Below are 18,890 nucleotides of genomic sequence, written 5' to 3'. Positions count from 1 at the left end.
GTAGATCACTCAGGCATTCTGAAAAGGGGTATAAAATGCAAATACAACAGTATCAGTCATTTGACAAGAGAATGAGGAAGCTTTACAAACTGCATTTTATCTATTGAAAAGTATTAGACAACTATAGACAAAAATCAAACCTATCGAGAGTTTATCAGGAGATACAGGGAGAAGGCAGGAGATTGGGGCTGAGAGGGAACAGGATGGTGGAGCAAACTCAGTGGACCAAATGGCCTAATTCTGCTCCTATGTTATATGGTCATATAAAGTTGTAAATGCATGAGATACAGAGACATTAAAAGTGAATTACACAAACACATTTTTAAAACATTTTATTTTAACAAATATTTGTGAAACATTTTTGGACTCCATCTATCATATCAATTAGATGTTTTTGCCAATGATTTTTTATTGTGTATTCCTTAATTGTAACATGCACATACTGATAATCATTTAACGTTTTGAAGAAACTTTGAATTCAGGGATTTATACACATTCAGGAATAGTGTTTTTTTTATTAAATCACATAAATAAGAAGTTGGTGTTGAGTAAAAAGTCTATTGTACTGATCTGACAAACTTCAATCAGAACCCTTTAATGGCTTACAACCGATTAGTCTGCATATTACCTCCAACCAGCCACCACCAATCTAAAATGGTCTCCGACAGAAGCCATTCTAATGCACTTAAATGTCATTAATAAATGATTTGTGTTCAAAATGGCTGAATGCTCAGTTACATTCTGTGTTGAATCTCCAGTACCGAGGAAAATGATCCAATAACTTACCCTAAAATCTCTATTTCTTGCATTTGTTTTACTTCCCGATCCAATATTCACTGACCAACCTGTTTCCCCACTGCTTCCACCAAAGGGCTATCAGATTACCATGCCTCCCACAACTGTACTTCTGAATGATGTTAGACACACAAATGAGAATATAAAAAATACACTGTGGTTCTAAGTAACAGCACTGCAGCACCACTAATGGCCAACCAGTGGCACTAAAGGAAATGACAATCTCATTAAATTCATAGCTCTGCAATTTGTAAAGTGCATTTTACTGTAATATTACAGCTCAAATGGTCATGGGAACTAATGGGGTTTCTGCATGTACTGGTTTGTTATTTTCTAAACTACTCCAATAAAAACAGAATCTATAGCATCTCTAGACTGAGTCAGACCTTGCAAGCTATTCAAGTGTTTGAGCAAATTGAATCATACTACCATATAGCATCTTGCCTGGACTTCTGTGACAAGAGGTAAAGGTTATTATAATTGCACTGGCATTTTGATTTTAACAAGGATAAGTTAGGTTTGTTTAAATTTAAAGGCAACACAACTGGTGCTTCACCTGAACCACATTGCCTCTTTATCCCCTTCTGGGAATGTTTCAATATTATTTCAGTTTGCAATAATAACTTGCTTCTGTGATTTTAAGCTCCCTCAAATCCTCTCCTTTAAAGAACCTTCTCTGACACATATGCAAGTGCCATTCCACACATCCACTTACTGAATTACTGTAGACATCTTGACAAAATAGGCTTTCACGGCTTAAGTAGTTAGAATACATAAAGGTTTACTTATCATTTTATACATTCATTCTACAGTATCTAAGATTCTAAGTACTCCTTTAAAAAATTGACATATTATTTGCTTGCGAATTCTGACAGGCAGTTTCTACAATAAAATTAGCAATACATTCAAAGTCTAAATAAGCAGAGAGTTCTCTAAATAATGCCACAACTCGTGTACTGATTGGTGAAAGGGCCATAGCAATGTTGCCATTTAGTAAGCCTTCAAGTTTCAGTGCATCACCAGGGGAAGACAACAATGTTCTTATTCCAGTTTCCCAAATGCACAAAGTTCAACTGCACTCAATAGCCAATTCCAATAGCATAAGGTGTATGCACTATTTCTAAAATTCTCAGATAAATAGCTCATTAGACATCAGAACTAAGGTACTTCCTGGCTGTGTTGGGCAGAATCCTGGAATATCCAATAGCAGTTCACTAATTTGTCTTCTTGGTTGAGTTATAATACATTGGTGAAGTCCTGAAATAACCAAACATTTTAGATGTGCATTTCCTTATAAACTTGTGAACTGGCATATAGCTGAGGATATAGTTGAAGCTGAAGATTTAGGTAACAGATTACTATGAATCATTGTAAACTTATCTGAAATTCTCAAGATATCACTGAGCTCCATACAGGGTGTCTTCATTTGATTTCACAATTCTGAATTATGAATTTTCTCTCATGGCTGCTTTAAGTGGGCCCCAGCTATAAAAAAAAAGTTGGCTCATAATTAAAAGACTATTAAGCTATTGGAAGAAAAATGCATTTGCCATGTCTTACTAATTTATTATCACTAGCTTCTTTATCTCACCCAGGTATTTACCCATTATTCATTTCTGTTGAGGATTTTATTATCTTCTGAGGGAAATCTGGTGCTGCGATTTAAGTTGCTTCAAAAACATTAAAACTGTCTGAACCTGAGAGATTGTAAATAAACTTTAACACAAAAGGAAACTATGACATTTAAAATACCACATTTTTAAATGTCCATGAAACTCTGCAGTTCAATACTTTAACTAAAATCAAATAATAATAATAATCCTAATATGTTTAAGTACAAGCTGGGGAATAGGCATGGAAAACTGCCATTCTATCCTTTCTAATCTCTTTATTGTGATTAAACGTGGCCATTCTGTAATGTTGGAATGGTTCATATGTAGTCAAAGACTGCAGCAACACACTCAAAGGTCTCGGCCCATAACGCCAATTGTCTATTCCTCATTATAGCTGCTGTCTGGCCTGCTGAGTTTCTCCAGTATTTTGTGTGTGTTACTCTGGATTTCTAGAATCTGCAGAATCTCGTGTTTCTAATCTCAAAGACTGTATGCAAGATAGAGAAAATACTGTCAAGTATTGCTCACGAGGCAGGATCTGAATTTCAAAATGGCACTAACACCAGTCTCATCTAGAGATGGTTGGCCAAGTAGCACCTTTGTGTTTCCAGCCTTGTGAGTAATTACAATGCTGTTGGTAAAGAAAAATTTTTAAGTTTCAGTAAGATCAGGTTACACACAAGCTGAGACCATGAGAGCACACGCAAGTAAAATGGGAACAAAAATCAACACGCAAAGTATTACATCTTTCCAAAATATGATACAATAGGGAGGCTAAAGTTTAAGCATATTAAAAAAAACAATTTAATGCATTACCGTTCACAGTTTTAATCATGTGATAGAGGGAAACAGACACATAATCTTTTTTTAAATGGTTCACTGGATATGAATGCTTTTAAAAAGCCTTCTCAACCAGCACTACTACCAAGTGCATTACTCCAGTCTCCCTTGGTCTCCACCTTTATCGAGACAATCCATCGGTTCTCTCTACCCTTCTCCTTCCTCTGCAGCATAAACCACATTTGATTTCTAATTTTTTTTTCCTGGGTTCTGATGAAAGGTCATTGATCTGAAATATTAGCACTGCCATCTGGCCTGAATATTTCCAGCTTTTTGTTTTTAAATTACAAATGTGTTTGCTACAGCTGTATATGGATAAGTATGATTTTACATTTAAAAATGTACAGCAGAACACAAGTGAAATGGGACTGGAGTAAATGTGTTCAGTGTGCGTCTACAACAGTTCTTTCAGTGTTGAAATATACATCATTCTTTGTGTGAATATCCCTGCATTTTCAAAATAAATACTGCCTTATGCCAAGGTGAAACAAATCGGCATCCAAGTCAAACCTTTCTTCATTTGTGGAATAAATGATTTTCTATTACACCAGTTTTTAAAAAGAACCTCAAAGGTCTGATGTTTTCTAGTGTCTGAGGCAAGTAAATAAATTATTACTAATGTGCGTGATATCAAAGCAGAGGCAGAAGTAGAGCTTGGTGGGGGGTGGAGGGAGGGAGGGAAATCAACACACACACACAGCTATTAAGGTGTAGCCTGAAAATCATTGGAGGAATAGGATCATTCTTTCCTCCAAACTGCTTGACATAATTCTGTAAAGAAAGTAATGTTTTTACAAATATAATGTGGAGAGAATGCAACATAACTCTTGGAAAGATCCTTGGAATTTTCCCAAATCTCTGCAGCTTTAATGTTGTCATTTTTTCTGATTGGAGGAGATCTTTTCTTTAAAACTGACCTGCATCATACAATCGTCATTGACAAATCACTGTTCTTATTCTGTTTTTGTTCCACCTACCCATTACAAAACAATTATAGATCAGAGCAACTCAGTCCTTTCACAAAATTCAGGGTGGAATTCTCTACGTTTGAAAACATATTAAACTACCCAGCAGATATCAAATTTGATGCTCCCCTACATTTACCAGTTATTGAATAACAGTTCTTGAAACCACGTAAAAGCCATGCCGTGTATACTTGCTTTAATTGTATTTTACACCAGTATCAGAAAGCATTAGTCTTCAGCATGTTGAAACATACTACCTTGCAGGTAATTTCCCTGGAAATTGGACCCATATTTAACTGGCTAAGTATGTTATCACGGTAATAGAATGAGAGATTTTCCACTGAACTGTAAGGAATACACCCTTTACAAAACATTAAATGGAGAGCAAGAGCTGAAATTAGATTTGACGTATTTTAGTTTTCTAGTTGTCTTTTGGTACCAATAAACATTTACTAATACACGTTGTTAAACATTACCAGTTAACACACTCCCCACTTAAAGATCTGGATTTTGTTGTTTGTGTTATAAGTTGCTGGTATAATCTAGTTTTCTACATAGTATTGTGTTTTATACAGTATTTTATTGTATTTTATACAGTAATTTGAAGCTCTCCTCATATGCAGTATAACGTCTTTGGCCTTCATTGTAATAGTGCTGTGGGTCTTTTAATCTGAAACTTCAAGGCTTAGACACTCAGCTTTGCGACAGCCCTCATTACATAAGTGCATTTCTCACATCATTAAGCAAAACAACTGCTTAGAATTGGCACCACAATAACAATACTCCTACATTCTGTGACAATACAGAGCCAAGGAGGAGGAAAAAGGGAAAATAAGCTTTTTTTTACACTGTCAGCCAATAAAGCACAATATTCAAAACTTGTGCCTAGTATTAGGCACATTACTCTTCATTTCAAATATACAATAGCATACAATCAGTTTGTATTTGAGAGACCAATGAAGATCTCAAGGTCCCATTGAACTTGACTACGTATAGAAGATAATTTCTGGGACTTGCCCATCCTCTACTGATGTTCCATTGTTATTCCCAGCAGCATAACAGAATGTGAAGACTGTTTTTGTGCCTGTTGTTGGAGATTCATGAATGACTTTACGAAGTCCTTTTGTTCCATAATGAGAATCTGGCCCCTACAGCACAAAAGAATTTTTTAAAAAAATAATATTTCATTGATGGCAAAAGCCAAGTAAAATTTGTATAAACAATAAGGCATTGAAAACAGTGACATAAGAGAAAGGAATCTTTAAAAAGCAATTTTTCATAAAGAGTCTGGAGGGACAGCATGCTACACGTTCAAATTACCATCTAAACTGACTCATGGTATGATCATCTCTAATCTGCTCAAATTAAATATAAAACATTCTCCACAGATGAACGGAGGTAGAGTTGGTGTGGAGGAAAATGCAGAATAAAAACTTCTTAGACAGACAAGTATTTTCCCTCCTGGAAAAGCCAAAATAAACACTACAAGACCACCTCGTTCTGAAGATTACTTTTTTAAAAAGAAAGCACACCTATGAGATTTTATTTTGAGGTACAGTACAGACTGTTCCAGCCCACTGAGCTGCGTCGCCCAGAAACCCACCTATTAAACTCTACCCTAATCCCACAATTTACAATGACCAATTAACCTACTAACTAGCACATCTTTGGACTGTGGGAGGAAACTACAGCACCCGGAGGAATTGAGTCTGCTCATGGCTGACTTATCCCTCTCAAACCTATTCTCCTACCTTCTCCCTGTAACCTTTGATGCCCTTACTAATCATGAATGTATCAACTTCTGCTTTAACTATACCCAATGACTTCACTGCCATCCGTGGCAATGTAGTCCAGACTCCCACATCCTCTGGCTGAGGAAATTCATCTTCTTCTATGTTCTAAGGGAGGCATTCCCAACCCATTTTTTTGCCACGGACCCCTATCATTAACTGACGGGTCTATGGACCTCTAGTTGGGAACCCATGTTCTAAAGGGACGTCCTTGTACTCTGAGGCTGTACCCTCTGGTCCTAAACTCTCCCACTATTGGAACCATTCTCCAAGTAATCTCTAAAAATCTATAAACATACCTTCAATGTTGCACTTGCAGTATAATTAACATTGGGCAAAATCTCCACTGGTTCCTTGAACATAACCCTGAAAGTATTAGATGATCCATCACAGCTAAAGCCAGTGTCATTCTGTCCCAAAATTGTGTTGCTGTCAGTGTGGATAACCTAAAAATGCAACATAACCCAATCAGTATATTGTTTTAACAGCAGCTGTAAAAAGATATTTGAAAGCCTGCAGATCATTTTTAAAGGTAGTATATGACTAAAGGCATGATTTACATCTCTTGTCAGATGCAAATTGACTGAAGAACAGAACTTGCTTAGAATGCTAAATGTGGACTAGTAGAGAGCACTTGGTGTGTTCAGTGATTGACATTAGAAACACCTAAAACCCAATTACTTGGAAAAATATATATAGGGTATTGATTTATCTATGTTTAATGTCTTTCCTTGCCTCTTTTGTACAACAGTTTACCTCAGTAATTCTTACTAAATAATGTTTACAGCTTCTTCCTACTACAACTTAAAATAGTGCCAAATTCCTTTGCTATGATCTTCAGATAACATTGAATATTACAAGATGTCACATGTCATCATTTTCACATTACAAACAAGACTGTATGGGGAACATTTTTTTTACTCATGGCAAATTTTCAATAAGCTTAATAGAAATAGGATGCGTCTCCAGTTGCCGCCTTTAATACTTCCAGAAGCTCTGCCTCCAAAAGGCAAAAAAGCTTCAATATTATATAAACAATTTACTTTAAGTTCCAATGGATCGCAGACTATGACCCAGTTGTTCTCCATTGCCAAGACAAAATGCTAGAAATTCAGACCAAACACACTATCAAACATAATAAAGACTCTAGCAATATAAGACGTCGTGTAAGGTTTATGAATAATTGAAATTTATCACATCTATAAATTTAAAAATGTAAAATTTAGTTTGATGTACATTTTTCTCTGGAAAAAAAATAACAAGATATCTAACATTAATTGCAAACAGAAATACAATCAAAGATACAGTTGTAAGAAAAAGTTTGCGAATCCTTGCAGTTAACTGGTTTTCTGCATTAATTACTCACAAAATGTGGTCTGATCTTCATCTAAGTCACAGTAATAGACAAGCACAATCTGCCTAAACTAATAACACCTAAACAATTACACTTCTCACGTCTCTATTGAACATTGTTTAACCATTCATAGTCTAGACTGGAAATAGTATGTGAACCCTTGTATTTAATAAGTGGTAGAACTTCCTTTAGGAGCAATAACCTCCACCAAAATTTTCCTGTAGATGCTGATTATACTTGCACAATGGTGAGGAGGAATTTTAGACCATTCCTCCATATAAAACTGTTTCTGTTCCTCAATATTTCTGGGAACAGCCCTCTTCAGGTCATGCCACAGCATCTCAATTGGGTTAAAGTCTGGACTCTGACTTGGCCATTAAAAATAAGATTTTTCTTCTTTTTAAACCATTCTGTTGTTGACTTACTCTTCTCTTTCTGATCATTGTCTCGTTGCATCATCCAACTACTATTAAGCTTCAGGTGACAGACCATAATCCTAACATTTCCCTGTATGTAAAATGCCTTAATATAATTTTGAATTCATTGTTCCCTCAATGACTGTAAGCTGTCCAGGCCCTGAGGCAGCAAAGCAGCACCAAACCATTATGCTCCTTCAACCATGTTTCACATTTGGGATGAGGTCCTGGTGTTGGTGTGCAGTGCCCTTTTTCCTCCAAACACAGCGGTCTGCATTTCTGCCAAAGAGTTCAACTTTTGTCTCATCTGCCCACAGAACATTGTTCCAGAAGTGTTGTGGAACATCCAGGTGGTATTTTGCAAACTTGAGACATAGAACATAGACATTTACAGCACAGGCTCTTCAGCCCACAATGTTGTGCCTACTCTAGAGATTGCCTAGAATTTCCCTAGCGCATAGCCCTCTATTTTTCCAAGCTCTATGTACCTATCTGAGAGGCTCTTAAAAGACCCTATTGTCTTCCACCACTATCCACTTCCAACACTGCCGCCGGCAGTGCATTCCACGCACCCACCACTCTGTGTGAAAAACTTACCTATTTCCAAGCACCTTAAAACTATGCCCCCTCATGTTAGTCATTTCAGCCTTGGGGAAAAAGCCTCTGGCTATCCACACAATCAATGCTCCTATCATCTTATACACCTTGATCAGATCACCTCTCATCCTCCATCGCTTCAAGGAGAAGAAAAGGCCAAGTACACCCAACCTATTCTCATAAGGTATGGCCTTCAATCAGGGCAACATCCTTGTAAATCTCCTCTGCACTCTCTCTATAGTATCCACATCCTTCCTGCAGTGAGGTGACCAGAAATAAACACAGTACTCCAAGCAGGGTCTGACTAAGGTCTTATATAGCTGTAACACTACCTCACGGCACTTGATCTCAATCCCACAGTTGATGAATGCCAACACACCATACACCTTCTCAATAACACTGTCAACCTACACTGCAGCTTTGAGAGTCCTATCGACAAAGACCCCAAGATCTATCAGATCATCCACACTGCCAAGAGTCTACCATTTATATTATATTCAGTATTCAAATTGGACCTACCAAAATGAACCACTTCACACTTATCTGGGTTGAAATTCATCTGCTACTTCTCAGCCCAGTTCTGCATTCTATTGATGTCCTGCTGTAATCTCAGACAACCCTCCAGACTATCCACAACACCTCCAACCTTTGTGTCATCAAACCTACTAACCCACCCTTCTACTTCTTCATCCAGGTCACTTATATATGAAAAAAAAAATCACTAAGAGGAGAGGTCCCAGAACAGATCCCTGCAGAACACCACTGGTCACCGACTTCCATGCAGAATACAAACCATCTACAAGCACCCTTTGCCTTCTGTGGGCAAGCCAATTCTGGATCCACAAAGCAAGGTCTCCTTGGATCTCACACCTCCTTACTTTCTGAAGGAGCCTTGCATGGGGAACCTCATCAAATGCCTTACTGAAATCCATATACACTACATCCACTGCTCTACCTTCAATGTGTTTTGTTACAGCCTCAAATAATTCAATCAGGCTTGTAAGGCACAACCTGCCCTTGATAAAGCCATGCCGACTCTCCCTAATCAGATTACGTCTCTCCAAATGCTCATAAATCCTCTCAGGATCTTCTCCAACAACCTGCCCACCACTGAAGTCAGACTCACTGGTCTATAACCTCCTGGGTTATCTCCACTCCCTTTCTTGAACAAGGTAACAACATTTGCAACCCTCCAATCCTCCGGTACTTTTCCAGTCCCCATTAAAAATGTAAAGATCATCGCAAGAGGCTCAGCAATCTCCTCCCTCGGTTCCCACAGTGGCCTGGGGTATATCTCATCTGGTCCTGGTGACCTTATCTAACTTAATGCTTTTCAAAAGCTCCAACACATTCTCTTTCTTAATGTCTATATGCGCAAGCATTTCAGTCCACTGTAAGTCATCCCCACAATTGCCAAGACCTTTTCCCTGGTGAATACTGAAGTATTAAGTACCTCCACTATCTCCTCTGAGTCCATGCACATATTTCCACTATTGCACCTGATTGGTCCTATTCTCACATGATTCATCCTCTTGCTCTTCACTTATTTGTAGAATGTCTTGGGGATTTCCTTAATCCTGCTCACCAAGGCCTTTTCATGGCCCCTTCTGGCTCTCCTAATTCCATTTTTAGGCTTCTTCCTAGCAACCTTGTAATTTTCTAGAGCTCTAACAGTAACAAATTTCATAAGCTTTTCTTTCCTTCTTAACTAGATTTTCTACATACTTTGTACACCATGGTTCTTTAACTCTAGCATCCTTTCCCTGCCTCAATGGAACATACCTATGCAGAACTCCATGGAAATGTTCCCTGAACATTTGCCACATTGCCCTGGGAACATCTGCTCCCAAGTTCCTGCCTAATAGCATCATATTTCCCTCTTCCCAATTAAATGTTTTCCCAAATTGTCTGCTCCTATCCCTCTCCAGCGTCATGGTGAAGATGATAAGAGTTGTGGTCACTACCTCCAAAATGCTCTCCCACTGAGAGATCTGACACCTGACCAGGTTCATTTCCTAATACCAGATCAAGTACAGCCTCCCCTCTAGCTGGCTTGAGGCAATGTTTTTTTTGGAGAGCAGTGGTTTCCTCTGTAGTGTCCTTCCATGAACACCATTCTTGTTCAGTGTTTTTCTGATAGTGGACACATGAACAGAGACTTGAGAAAATTCTAGAAGTTTCTGCAGGTCTTTTGGCGTTACGCTTGAGTTTTTTTTAAACCTCTTTCAGCATTGCATGGTGTGCTCTTGTTGTGATCTTTGCAGGACACCTACTCCTAGGGAGAGTAGCAATAGCACTGAATTTCCTCCATTTGCAGACTTCTCTTATCGTGGGCTGATGAACACTCAGGTCTTTAGAAATGCTTTTATAGTCTTTTCCAGCTTCATGCATCTCTACAATTCTTCTTCTAAGGTTCTCTGAAACTTGTTTTTGATTGAGGCATGGTGCACATAAGCAGATCTTTCTTGAGAAGAGCAGGATTTGTCAGTAACCTGACTTTGTGTGGTGCTTTTTTTTTTAAAAAAGGGCAGGGCAGCTCTACAACTGACACCTCTAATCTCATCTCATTGATTGGGACACCTGACTCCAGACGGCTTTTGTACAAGGCATTACCCGAGAAGTTCACTTACTTTTTTGCACCTAGACTGTGATTGATGAAATGGTGTACTCAGTATTGACTAGTAGTTGTACAATTGTTGGTGTATTATTAGTTTAGTCAGATTGTGTAAATGAAAATCAGATATTTTGTTAGTAATTAATGCAGAAAACCAAGCAATTGCAAAGGGCTCACAAACCTTTTCTTGCAACAGGATGTCAAGAAATTTGTTTTTCCAGTTGCAGTACAGTGCAATACATATAATTACCATATTATTATGCAAAAGTCTTAGTAACTTAGTTATATACACATATCCCCAAGACTTTTGCACAGTACTGTAAATTCGGAGTCAGGAACGATGGCAATGCCAAACAGCTACCAACTGTCCACCTGGGTGGCTAAGATAGTGATAGTTACCTTTCTGGTAGCTCAATGCACATATTATTGTTTCATGCACAAAATTATCAAAACTATTATATAAAACTACCTTCATGGGGGGGGGGGGTAAAACTACCTTCATGGGGGGGGGGGGGGTGGTGTGTGTGTGTGTGTGTGTGTGTGTGTGTGTGTGTGTGTGTGTGTGTGTGTGTGTGTGTGTGTGTGTGTGTGTGTGTGTGTGTGTGTGTGTGTGTGTGTGTGTGTGTGTGTGTGTGTGTGTGTGTGTGTGTGTGTGTACACATACATCAAACGTAAATGGATTTAGAGTTTACTTGTGTCTCATCCCCAATGTGACATGGATGCAAATATTCCAAAATCCTAAATCCAACAGTACTGACCCCAGGCATTTCAGGTAACTGATAGTCAACCTGCATTCATTTTGGACAACTACAGAAATAATTAGAAACAGGGATTTTCTTTTTAATCTAAAGAAAATTATTAAAATGTTATACCCCAATTTAATTTCTCCTCACAGTCATCTTATAATACAAGTTCTTTTATACAGAAGTGTATAAGCCAGGGGTTTCCAACTTTTACGTCATGGACCTCTACCATTATCCGAGGGGATCTGTGAACCCAAGGTTAGGAACCCTTGGTATAGCCCAATATACTTCCACTTCTCTCAAGTACCTCTAAATTCTTCCATTAACAGTAGTTAGCATAGGCTGTATCAGCTTATCGTCAGTAATAACAGTCAGCACTGACAGTCTCCACTTCAGTACTGAAGGCATAATATAAACTGTTATCACAGCGTGTTAGAACAATGGCCCCATTATTTCCTGAGATGGATATAAAAGATCTTGAAGCAGGACTTTGAAGAATTGAGAGTTCTGCCCATTTGGTGAACCAACATTTATATCTCAACTAATATAGCAAACTGATTATGTCATACAGCTGTTAGTGGGAAGTTTTACCTGAAACTGCCCATTGCACTTCAAAAAAATACAACAGAATACCAGTGTTTAAAGATTTTGTGACATTGCTATGTAAAGTGTTTTAGAAATAAATATTTTTACCTGTATATTTACTTGGTAGTCTGTGGGCCCATGTATTGATCCATACAAGCCAAACCCAACTACAAATATCCTCCTATTCACTGTAAACCTGTGGTTTTAAAGATGCATAGAATATTAGTACAATTTAAATATGACTCCCAAAATACTAACCAAGTTGAGTATTTTCTGAGGCATTATAATGAAATATCTGACAGACATTCCAAACAGCATCGAATTCCTTTATGGTATACATCTTACACTAACTGTATAAAATGAAGGTCAGGTTTGACTACTGTCACATTTTTCATAGTTATTCTTGGTCCTTGCTGAAACTATTCCTCAATGAATTAGTTTCTCTTAAACTTCATAGGTCTAGGTCAACTTTCCTATTTCCAATATTAAATATGAAAATAACTGCTTATAATATAACTGAACATGATGCAGCTACTTAAATCGCTCATTATCTATTTATTTAAAGATACCACTTGGAATAGGCCCCTCCAGCTTAACGACTCACCTAGTTAATATGAGCCTAATCAAAGGACAATTTTCAAAGAATAATTAACCTACTAATTGATATGTCTTTGGACTGTGGAGGGAAACTGGAGCACCTGGAGGAAACCCAGACGGTCATAGAGAAAACGTACAAACTCCTTACAGACAGTGACAGAATTGAACTTCGATGCCCCAAGCTATAATCCAGCTACTCTACTGTGGTGCCTCAATAATATTGCTTTCATCAATAATAAAATATAATTTTCTCAAAATATTCTTTGAATGGAGTGTTCTGCAAAACTATTTTATTTCTATTTGTTTTTCCTGGGATTCGGGTATCAATAGGTTTGTGTGTGTGTGTTGTGCCAGATCTCCAGTGTCTGCAGAATCTTTTCAAGGACTTTTATTGTCTACTTTCAATTGCTCTTGTGAAGTGTATGCAAGTGTTTTCCTGAATGACTGCAGTCGTTTGATGAAGGTACTACGGTAGTGTTATTGGGGGTGGGGTAGAGAGTTACTATGTGTGTGGCTGGCAGAGATGTTTCTATGCCCTTGCTGCCTTTGTTTTACATGATAGCAGAAGTCGTGGGTTTTGAAAGTTCCCTGAGACAGGCACTGCCTTTAGCAGATGGCACATATTACAGTTACAATGTGACGGCAATCGAGGGAGTGAATGGATGGGGTGCTACCCAAGTCAACTGCATGATCCAGAACAGTAACAATCTGAGTCTTGTTGGAACTGCAAGCAACACACACAAAATGCTGGTGGAACACAGCAGGCCAAGCAGTATCTATAGGGAGGGTCTCAGCCCGAAACGTCGACAGCGCTTCTTCCTATAGATGCTGCCTGGCCTGCTGTATTCCACCAGCATTTTGTGTGTGTTGCTTGAATTTCCAGCATCTGCACATTTCCTCGTGTTTGCCTTGTTGGAACTGCACTACACCAGACAAGTGAAGAGAACTGTACTATACTGCTGGCTGCAAACTCAAAGATGGTGGAAAAGCTTAGACACAGGATACCTAGACTAAACTACTCTTGCAGTCAACTGAAATTCCAGTCAATGGTGTCTCCTTGGATGCGGCAGGATTGTAGTTTGAATCTGATCCATTGAGTGTGGGATCACTTTGCTTGGTCTTTTGCCTGCTGTTTAGCAACCCTACAGTTTGACGACTCATTTTTAACTACACCTCATACTCCCTCAGGTGCTGGGAAATCAAAGCCTGGGAAATTTCTGCAACTGATTACCCAATGTAAAATACCTGCATACTTTTCCTGGGAAAAAAAGGGGAAGATCCGTGAACAGAAATCATACAACTGAACTAAAAGAATACAGGTATTATGCCCGTTCTTTGAAAGACCTAGCCTATCATTCCTTTTCCTAAAATGCTGCAATCTCACTCTAAACTACTTTTTGATACTTGCTGCTAAATGCATATCCAACCTATTTTCAGGCAGCACACAGAAAATGCTGGAGGAACTCAGCAGACCAGGCAGCATCTATGGAAAAGAGCTTAGTCAATGTTTCAGGCCAAGACTCTTCTCCAGTCCTGATGAAGGGTCTCAGCCCAAAGCAGTGACTGTTTACTCTTTTCCACCGATGCTGTCTGGCCTGCTGAATTCCTCCAGCACTTTGTGTGTGAATTGCTTGGATTTCCAGCATCTGCAGATTTTCTTTTGCTATTTGCAGGCAGGATATTACTGAATGCAATATTTTTTCTTTTTATAAGATCACTACTTTTAAAAAAACTAACCTCATTATTGATTAGCTGGGGACACTGGATATCCAAACACCACCACGCATCTTTAAAATTTGTGATTTACTGTATTTCATTGAGGACTGGCTTAACAAACATATCCACAAGGACTCATAGATATTTCAAAGTTCAAAGTAAATGTATTATCAAAGTCTATTATATGTCACCATATACAATCTTAAGATTCATTTTCTTGTGGACATTGAGGCCTAGGTCTTAGAGCTTATTGATTAGTTTTGAAAGCCGAGTTGTAGTCAACGAAGAGCATCATGGTGTATGCAACTTCACTGTCCAGATGTTCTAGGCTTGAGTGAAGAGCAAATGAAGCTTTCCTCACATTTTATCTCTCTGAAGAAAGGCAGCAATTTAGCTGGCAAATATAGTTCAGTAACACAAGCAACCCAGTAACTATTTGCAGTTTAGTTTAATATTATAGGGGGAAAAATTTGAGTTCTCTGGCCTTAGGTGGAAACTGAGGCAGAAATCCTGGAAGGTTAACCATTAACAGTCACTAGTATACTATCTAACTTACATAGCTAACAATTAACCCAGCAGGGATTTTTTAAAAAGTACCAGTCTTGTACATTATGGTCCATGGTTCTCAGTATCACATCACAGCTTACAGATACACATAATCCTTGCGGAAACAAGTTTGCATAGAAACACTTTACCTTATCCGGTCACTTGTACCACTGTAGCCCCAACGGCTTTCCACCTGTTGGAAACGATTGATGCTGCACTCTTTGCCTCTTAGACAACAACGAGGTCTGTCAATAAACTCTACCCGAGGCTTTGGATTGACTGTGAAATGCAGGAAAAGACTAACAACTTCTCTGTCTGTTAGAATTCCTGACTGTGCAGGTCCTGTGGGGGGGCGAGAGGAGAGAAATACATGTCATGTTATTTGATACTGTTACAGCAAACTCCACTCCTAGAAATTAGATAGTCAAACAAATTTCTTACTTAGTACCTATTGAGACCAAGCCAATTTCAAAACCATTGCCTTAAGTTATTCTAGGGTTGAAGGAGAAGTTAATACCCCAATGGTATTCAATGCTTTATAATAAGGAGTGCAGATGGTATAATTGATGAGTGGACATACACTTCTAAAATATTCCTCAACAATCAAACAGCTTGTTTATATTTTACGTTTACATTTGCTGCAGAATGGATATTTTGGTATACAACCTTCTTTATGCCATGGACCAATACCATTAAGCAAAGGGTCCACAGACCCCAGGACAGGAACCCCGGTATACTGCATTACATCAGAGCATGTTAGCATGGGTGAACTTATGGAACTGGACTGATTCAGGAAATGACAACTATGGTGGATCTGAAGACTAATCTAAAGAATGCCAGATAAAGCATTTGTCATAAATTGAAAGTGACAGTAACCATAAGTCTAAGAGCCATGTATCCATTTTCTATCAATTTTGTGTTCCATGTTTATTATTGGTAGTTTGTCACATGAATTGGGGGTGTGGAAGAAATGAAGAGCTTAGTTATACATTAATGTTTCGTCTTTAGTTTGGGTAGAGCCAGGGAGTGGGCAGGGGGTGATATCTTTTCGTTGACCACTTGAATACATTTAAGAATGCTTGGCTTAAGTATGTTTAAATACGCCAAGACTTCATTTTGTTATATAGCCAGCTTCAGTTTCATTAGTTTTTATTGTTAAAGATTGTTAATTTGCTGGTTTCATAATAAAGGATGGAACGTATTCTTTGATTTTGGAACTTAGTTATTGGATGGATAGCGCATCATACAGTATCAACTCCTCGCGCTTAGTGTCTAAGTGGTTTTGGTTTGTTTTCAAGTGACCACTACAATAAGCAAATACAATAAAAACATTATTTTCCTCATTTTTTAAAGCCTAATTTTAAGAGTTTGACTTTCTGAAGGAGTCTTACATGACCCATGTAATCTCTCACACAACAGTCACTGAACAGCTCAAAGCACATTAGAAATAATGAACTTGCAGAGGGAAAACTATACTTAATACAAGTAGGAACCAATGACAATTATTTTCTTTAAGATGCACCTGCAGTTCTGTGTCTGTGGCCTCTGTCTGTCGTGGTCGACCATGGGTACTACGCCTCTGGTAGTCAGTGGTTTGTCGAGCAGCCTCGACTGTGGCTATTGAGGCCGATCCTGGAACGGTAGGCTCTGCCACAGTTGCTACTTGTGTAGGGCATCGTGGAATTGTTGTCCGCTGTCCGCTGTGCTCTCCATTTAGCTCTCCGCTCCTCAAACTGACTCAGGATCACTCCTTCGCCTTGTCCTAGGTGTGGCTGAAGAGTACCTTGCCATTTGTTGTGGTCATCTGCTGTATCCTCCCAGCACTCCATGTTGATTTTTAAGGCTTTCAATGTTGTGCTTACAGAGGTCCTTGAAGCGAAGCTGGGGTCTACCAATGTTCCTCTTGCCTGTTGCTAGTTCTCCGTAGACGATGCCCTTTGGCAGTCTACCATCCTTCATACAACGGACTTGCCCAGCCAACGCAGTCTGTGTTGTCTTAAATGCGTGAACATTGTGGGAAGTCCAGCGCGGGAGAGGACCTCAGAGTTTGGTACTTTGTCTCTCCAGGTGATGCTGAGGATGCCTGGGTGAAAACTATAGCAGGTGAAAACTATTGAGTTTCCTCTCCTGTTTGGAGTAGATGGTCCAAGTCTTGCTACCATACAGGAGGGTGCTGATAACGCATGCATTGTACAAGGCAGTCTTGGTCTTTGTAGTGAGTTTTGGATTCTCCCAGACCCGTGAGGAGAGTCAAACAAGGATCGATGTTGCATTGCCAATACGCCTATTGATTTCAGCATCGAGGGAGAGAGTGTCGCTAATGGTCGACCCCAAGTATGTGAACTCGAAGACCACTTCTAGATCGTAATTGTCGATGGTAATGACTGGTGTCTTCACTATGTTCTGGGCAAGGACATTTGTTTTCTTTAGGCTGATGGTAAGCCCAAAGTCCTTGCATTCCTTAGAGAAGCAGTCCATGAGAGTTTGCAGTTGCTGTATGGTGTGCGAGGTTATAGCAGTGTCATCGGCAAAGAGCCTGTCACGTATTAAGATCTTTTACACCTTTGTTCTTGCTCTCAGGGACACAGTATTGAACACCCGCCTATCAGACCTGGTGTGCATACAGATGCCTTCTGTCGACATCCCAAACGCGTGCTTCTATCATACTTGTTCTTGTACAATAAAACGATTTTAGAGTCACGCATATCCTGTGGTACGGCTCCTTCCTTCCAGCGCTGATGGAGGACCTCGTGTAAAGGTTGGAGGAGTGAGCTCTTGCAGTGTTTGATCAGGTCTGGAGGAATCCCATCACTGCCAGGAGCTTTCCCTGGGGCCAGACTGTCAATTGCTTTGCTGAGGTCCTCAATGGTTGGTATGGAGTCGAGTTCATCCATGATGGCATCAATGGCTGAGCTAACAACATTTTCCCTCGAGTACAGCTCAGAGTAGTGTTCTACCCAGCGTTCCATCTGCATGCTTTTGTCGGTGATTATTTCACCACTGGATGACTTTACTGTCTTGCTCTGCGATGGGCCAAGGGCCTTCTTGATACCACCATACATTAATCTGATGTTGCCCGTCACAGCTGCTGTCTGAATGTCCTCACTGAGCTGGAGCCAGTACTCATTGATCACTGCCTTGCAGTCTGTTGCACTTTGCTTCTAGCAGCTCGAAGAGCCTGGAGTGTTAGGTTGGATGGTGAGCGCTTGTACTCTGTGAGAGCTGTGAAAGTGCATTTTCTTTAAGATGCACTTGCTATTATGCAGACATTAACTGGAGTAGAACTCTCCAGGTTCCTGATGCACCACAGTTCATAATTGCTCTGTAATCTGTTGACAAGACTCGTGCCATTTCTGCACAGGAGCATGCAGAACATCAGCCAAACAGATTCAGAGTTTGGGCTGTGGCCAACCTTGTCAGTGACACTCAGCAGATTATTATGGGGATTAATTTAGATCCCTACTTTACATAGCATCCTTGTATTTTCACTGACTTCTCATTTCAAGTTTATTTTTTGAGAGATAAAAGGCTAACCAGTTTGAACCAATAAAAAGGCTAGGTTTAGGGAGCAATTGCTTCTTTAAAGACATCATGAAAAAAAAATTGATTAAGTGTATTAATTTATCTCCATTCATTCACTCATTCAACCTAATAAATTTACAAGGAAAATATAACTAATGTCTTATCAGTATTTCAAGTTGATGCGGAAGTTATCCAAT

The 18,890-nt window shown here is 39.1% G+C and overlaps 1 protein-coding gene across 8 annotated transcripts in view; it reads right to left on the bottom strand.

Moving 5' to 3' along the window:
* Positions 1 to 317: 317 nt before the first annotated feature.
* Positions 318 to 18,890, bottom strand: part of LOC140739754 (BTB/POZ domain-containing protein 2) — a 43,642-nt gene continuing 25,069 nt past the window's right edge. For all 8 annotated transcript variants that reach the window (XM_073068241.1, XM_073068235.1, XM_073068237.1 and 5 more), the window contains 4 exons: positions 15,321 to 15,513; positions 12,421 to 12,508; positions 6,303 to 6,449; positions 318 to 5,361 (listed from right to left, as the gene is read on the bottom strand). In XM_073068241.1, the coding sequence (XP_072924342.1) occupies positions 5,200 to 5,361; positions 6,303 to 6,449; positions 12,421 to 12,508; positions 15,321 to 15,513 (590 nt within the window). In that variant the 3' untranslated portion in view covers positions 318 to 5,199. The remainder of the gene's footprint in view (positions 5,362 to 6,302; positions 6,450 to 12,420; positions 12,509 to 15,320; positions 15,514 to 18,890) is intronic.

This window comes from Hemitrygon akajei, chromosome 16, assembly GCF_048418815.1.
Source record: "Hemitrygon akajei chromosome 16, sHemAka1.3, whole genome shotgun sequence".
NCBI lineage: Eukaryota > Metazoa > Chordata > Chondrichthyes > Myliobatiformes > Dasyatidae > Hemitrygon > Hemitrygon akajei.
Note: the sequence above shows the minus strand (reverse complement) of the source record. Positions and strands in the feature narration are given on the sequence as shown.